The following is a 6,000-nucleotide window of genomic DNA, read 5'->3' as shown; positions in this document are numbered from 1 at the left end:
TACTGATCGAAGGGGATAATAATAATCCGCTTTATGCTCAGCTTGGAGGAAAACAGTGACGTCAAATATGACATTGGCATCTATGACGTAAAACTGCTCCAAAGAATCAACAACTCCTTCAGCGAGCAAACGGGTCATAATGTATTCTTTGCCTTAAACAGCTGAGCATGTGAGCAGAGCAACATTCCGACAGATGTCGTGCTAGTTTGAGATGATTTCCTTACACTTGTGTGTGTAGTGCATCTAGTTCGGGAATGCGAGTAAACTGACTCTTGTGCCGGGTTATCTATTTATAATGTTATGTTGTTAATAAGTAAAACTGTGAATAAAACTGTCAGTGAAAAAAGTACGTGAACATTTTTGTGTATACATTGTTCCATAATTACTTTGACAGCAGGTATACGGAACGTCAACAACGTAGACGTGTATAAAATAATGGCGACGAATGGGGAGGTATCCCAACTCGATAACCAAATTGACCGCCTCAGCATTGCCTCTGAAGAAAGTTTAATTCGCTCAAATGCAGAAGTAGAAGTCAGCAGGGAGGATGAAGAAGCCTTAGAGAAGTGGGGATTTCGACTGAAGGACTTATACCGCCTTGCATTGAGGTTTTATAAAGGTGAGTACATCTATTTGCTGGACACTCGCTAAGTTTTCCGGTTCGTTTTTCCAGTGTCTTTGAAGTTGCTTATACATGTGTATATTGATTGAAGGCTCATCAGTTTGATTTTATGAGAAATAGTTTTTCCGACCGTAGAAAATTCGGTGAATTTCTTCTGCTTGATCATTTTCAAACTTCACATTTGACAAGGACCATTTGACAGATATTTGAGTTTCCTTTAAATGTAGGCCTATTATGTTTAAAGGTACCGGTGCATGCTGCTTATTTGAATATTCGTTTCATTTACAGCCATTAACCTTTCCAAATTTCCTCTGCTGATAATGAGAGCATAGTTGTAGGTTAATGGCCTTATAGCCTATGTGGGTATGCATAGTTACTAATGATTATATTACACTCTCAAGTGTAAGCTATTCTTCTGATAATTGTTTACTTTCTTGGGAGGCCGTGTGTGTTAAGGATTCATTGCCTGCAGACACTAGGCTCTATACGTACTGGTATAGGCCTATTTTATCATCTAGTTAGGAGTCTGCAAAAGGGTACTAAGTTTAATAATGTTATTGGCTTTACATCCCGCTAACTACTTTTATGGTTTTTGGAGAGTACTAAGTTTAAATTAGAACTAGGCCTAAAGGAAACTAGGCCTACCTCTGCATCATCGGGCCACTAGCCCAAGTAGGGTTTTAATTCTTGGTTTTGAAGGAACGGAAGGGTACGCCTCCATACATTCTTGAGTTGGGGCCAGTAATTTAACCTGTTCTTCTTTTCACGAAGGCCCATTAGTATGGGTACTAGATACCCCTTTATTGTAAGTTGTAGGTTGTGCCTAGAGAGGCCAGATTGTCAAGTTTTATGTAAAGTTGCCTTGAGTAGGCTATAAGAGTTTGAGAGTGCAACCTCTTGGTTGAATTTGTAGAGCATGTAAGCTTTTCTTTAAAAATATTTGTGTAATAATGAGTGGTGCATTTGGAAGGCCTTAAAGTGCTCCGGATAATTTGTGTCTTGGGAGATTTCTTTCCTTGTCTTTCTGATTACTATGTTAACGGCGTTGTAAACTTGTAAATTTAGAGCTCGAAGCTCAAACCTTGTAATTTGCCTATCTGTGGGTTTTCTAGTCTTGTAATCAAAATTCTTATTGTACCTGATATCTTGTTCTTTTACTAAGCGAAGAATTTTGGTTTGTTAATACTTGATTTAAAGAAAAGAAATAAAACCTTTATTTTAAAAATTTTAATTAATCTTTGATATCTTAGATAGGCCCATTCAGCCCATACCTTCTTTCACATCTCTGCGTTTCACAGATACCCCGGAACTGAGAGTACCGGGCGAGTTGGCTGTGCGGTTAGGAGCGTGCAGCTGTGATCTTGCGTCTGGGAGATAGGCTAGTGGGTTCGAACCCCACTGTTGGCAGCCCTGAAGATGGTTTTCCGTGGTTTTCCATTTTCACACCAGGCAAATGGGGCTGTACCTTAAGGCCACGGCTGCTTCCTTCCCACTCCTAGCCCTTTCCTATCCCATCATCGCCATAAGACTTATCTGTGTCGGTGCGACGTAAGGCAGCTAGCAAAAAAAAATTTAAAAATGTGGAGAGTTAAGTGCAAAACAATGAAGCAGGATACATCTGCTCTAATCTTTTTATCATATTCATGTGTTGGTCTGCTCCTATTATTCTTACTCCCTACATTTCCCTTGGGACGTAGCTGAATGGGTGTTATTGGGGTAATCATATTAATGAGGTAATTGAGAAAGGTTACAGATCTCTTCACATGGTTATGAGAGTATTTAGGGGTTGTAATAAGGTTGTAAAGGAGAAGGCGTATAAGTCTCTGTTAAGACCGCAGTTTGAATGGCTCCAGTGCATGGGATCCTCATCAGGACTACCTGATACGAGAACTGGAAAAACATTCAAAAGGAAAGCAGCATGATTTGTTAACTGGATGATTTCTGACAAAATAATAGTCTTACTAAAATGTTGTAAATTTTGGGTTGGGAAGACTTAGGAATAATAATAATAATAATAATAATAATAATAATAATAATAATAATTGTATGGCCTCAGCTGCTGTGTGCAGACATTTGAATCTGATGCCATCTGGCTGTCTGCTTGTCGATTTTGATGTTCCATTTTTCTCTAGGCCTACTAGATGGCAAAGTAAACCGAATCTCTCTTGGGCGTCTGTAACGTTTAATTAATTTTGTCGGGTAAACCCCAAATATGTCACCAGAGACATGTAGACATCATACGACATAGTGTCGAATGGACTTAAAAAATCCGACTACCTCTTCCGGGTTTGAACCCGCTATCTTGGGATCCTGAGGCCGACTACCAGTGATCCACAGAGGCAGCTGATTTGGGAGTAAGGAGGCAAGATGCTCGACTGTGTGGTATGTTTCGAGCTGTCAGTGGTGAATTGGCATGGAATGACATAAGTGGAAGAATAAGCTTGAGTGAAGCTTTTAAAAGTAAGGAAAGATCAAAATATGAAGATAAAGTTGGAATTCAAGAGGACATATTGGTGGAAATATTCATTTAGGCCTATAGGAGGAGGTGTAAGGGATTGGTATAAATTATCAAGGGAAATGTTTGATACATTTCCAAGTTTTTTGAAAATATTTAAGAAAACGCTAGGTAAACAGTTGCAAATAAATGTAAATATGAGGTAAATTTTTTTTATAGGGAATCTGCTGCCTGGAGGACAGCCTAAATATAGATCATTGATGATTGATTGTTGATTTGTAAAGAATATGTCCTATTGATATCCCTTTTCTTTTTGTCACAGGTTGCTGAATCATTGTTTGCACCAACTTGATAAAGTATCTTTTCACTTCAGCATTCTTCTGTAACACGACATTGTTCAAATGCTTCTGTTCTTCATCAGACTTCTGTGCAATACCACATTACACTTTGAAGTCTTCAAAAAACATCTTTCTAATACTGTATGTGTATGGCATCTAAGTTGTGTATTCTGGGTACTCATCCTTAAAATTTAATTTTGTTCCAAATTTTTTGAGGCACGTATTCTCCTCCTGCACTTGCTGTTTCAGTTCCTTGCATGTTTTGTTTATCATAACATTGTCATCATATAATAACTTTCACGGGTGTCGCATCTGGACTTCATTTGTGATGGCGTTCATCCATGGTATGAGAAGCGGTGGTGATGAGACTTGTCCTAGATGGACACTAACATTGATTTGGAAGGCATACGATGAAGTCTTACGTGGTTGACATAGGTCAGAGGTAATATAATCAGACTGATCAAGTGCATTATTGCCTTCTTTAAGCAGAAGAAAACCAAAGGGGCGTGGTTCATTGCGGTGGATAGAGACCGTGAAGAAGTGGGAATCATACATAATGACATCCCGGAGCATATCCCATGTAAGAAGAAACTTCAAGCGTTTCAGTGTTTCCAAGACAAGCCAAAATTAAAAACTGGAAAGGCATGGATGCAGGAGGGGAAAGAACGACACTGAGAATGCTTGCGGAAGTATTGGGCAGACATCAAAGTAAGAAGTAGCCAGTTGAAATGATGTGGTCCAGAGTTGGCCAATACGACATGAATGAATAGTAAAGTAAACTCTTGTCTTCATACCAAGGTGGTGCAGCTCTTTTCACGCACACCCCCACTGGAGGCGAGCTGCACGTGCCATTTTAACCCCATGCCAGCCCTCCTGCCATTCTTACATTTCTGGCAGTACCAAGAATCAGACCCGAGCCCCTGGGGATGGCAGCTAATAGCGCTAACCGTTACACTACGTAGGCAGGCAACGTGAATTAATAATCATCAGGTTTATCAACATATTTTTTCTTTAAGCAAGGGAAAATGAGATATATTAGAATGGTAGTTGAGGCCATACAATTATTGTGGGGACGGATTTAGCCCAGTAACTCAGCTGCTGGCTTTCCACTGACATTCAGATCATAGTGAATCTTGAGTGGATTTATCACCTGAAAAATCTTGTGAATTAAGGAAGGGCATCTAGCTTTAAATCCCCACCCAAAACCAATCAATCAATATGATGCAGCCTGGAAAGTAATTTGAGGTGATAAAGAGTTTAAAAAAATATTATTATTGTTGTTGTTGTTACAGGGGTTTCGTGGATCACAGAGGTGAAAGAAGGTGCTGGTTGGAATGGGTCTATCTACGATATCAAAGATTAATTAAAACTTAAAAAAATGAAGGTTATATTTCTTTTCAAATGACAAATTAAAAAAAAAAACTTTTCACTTAGTGAAATAACAAGGTTACAGGTACAAATAGCAGTTTCGAAATTACAAGTGCTGAGCTTCCAGCTCCAAATTTACAAGTTTACAACATCGCAAATGTTGCATTTAGTTAGACGAGGAAAGAAATCTCCCAATTCAAGAGCATTTTGCTCCAAAGGTTACAAATATGATCTTCCAAAGGCCCCGCTCAATATTACACAAAAACCAGAAAGAGTTTACAATCTCTCCACATTCAACGAAGGAGACTGGCTCCCAATTTCTTACAGCCTACTCAAGGCAACATTACCCAAAAATCTTACAAATTTCTGGCCTCTCTAGGCCCAACCAACAATTTACAATATTGTACACAGGGGTATCTATTACCCAAACTACTGGGCCTTCGTGGAAAAGAAGAACAGGTTAAATTACTGGCCCGAACACAAAATGTATGTAGGCTTAAACTTGCGCTCCTTGAACTCTGTTTTAAGACCCTACTTAGGCTTGTGGCCCGATGATGCAGAGGCTAATCCCACACTACTGAGATGACTAGAAGAACAAGTTACTTGATAATTTACAGGAGAAAAACGGTCACAAAATTGTAGTCACCTCAATATAAATTGGAGGGGGACTGGAGAGGGTAACGCACTCTCTATCACCGATTTACAATTTAAATCTATGAAATTTTACATTAGCAAAAAAAAAAGTTTACATTTTAGAAAACAGGTGGTTACATAGTTAGAAATTAGAACCTTCCCCCCCATGTAAGTCTGCGGAGGTAGCTACAGAGAAATAAAACTTGTGGCCATTACCTGGACTGGTGTACTGCCTGCCGAAGAATGAGGCTCCCTGCCTCCTGTCTTAACACACACACTCAGTAAGACGACGATCAGTAAGATAAGGTAGCTTGAAAAAGCCGCAGTTTATATACCCGAGGGGATGGATCGAGAAGGTTCTGGGCTAAATCCGGACACACCCTCTCGTTTTTATTGGCCGAATAAAAAGGTACACGAAATCTATTATTGGCTGAAAAATAATTACAGAAAATTTGTGATTGGCCAGATTAAAAAGGTGGCGGAATGAGAAGGAAGTGTTGCAAACCTTGAAATATAGAAATAAATGAAAGTTACTTTAGTTGTGAAAACCTATAAACACAAAACTTCTTTAAATCACTAATTCT

At 39.1% G+C, this 6,000-nt stretch overlaps 1 protein-coding gene across 2 annotated transcripts in view; it reads left to right on the top strand.

Moving 5' to 3' along the window:
• The first annotated feature begins 224 nt into the window (after positions 1-224).
• The window catches only part of LOC136883294 (Golgi resident protein GCP60), a 130,130-nt gene continuing 124,354 nt past the window's right edge, over positions 225-6,000 (top strand). For both annotated transcript variants that reach the window (XM_067155529.2, XM_067155528.2), the window contains exon 1: positions 225-619. In XM_067155529.2, coding sequence (XP_067011630.1) covers positions 436-619 — 184 coding nt within the window. In that variant the 5' untranslated portion in view covers positions 225-435. The remainder of the gene's footprint in view (positions 620-6,000) is intronic.

This window comes from Anabrus simplex, chromosome 11 (assembly GCF_040414725.1).
Source record: "Anabrus simplex isolate iqAnaSimp1 chromosome 11, ASM4041472v1, whole genome shotgun sequence".
NCBI lineage: Eukaryota > Metazoa > Arthropoda > Insecta > Orthoptera > Tettigoniidae > Anabrus > Anabrus simplex.
The sequence above is the reverse complement of the archived record's forward strand: the minus strand, read 5'-3'. Positions and strand labels throughout refer to the sequence as shown.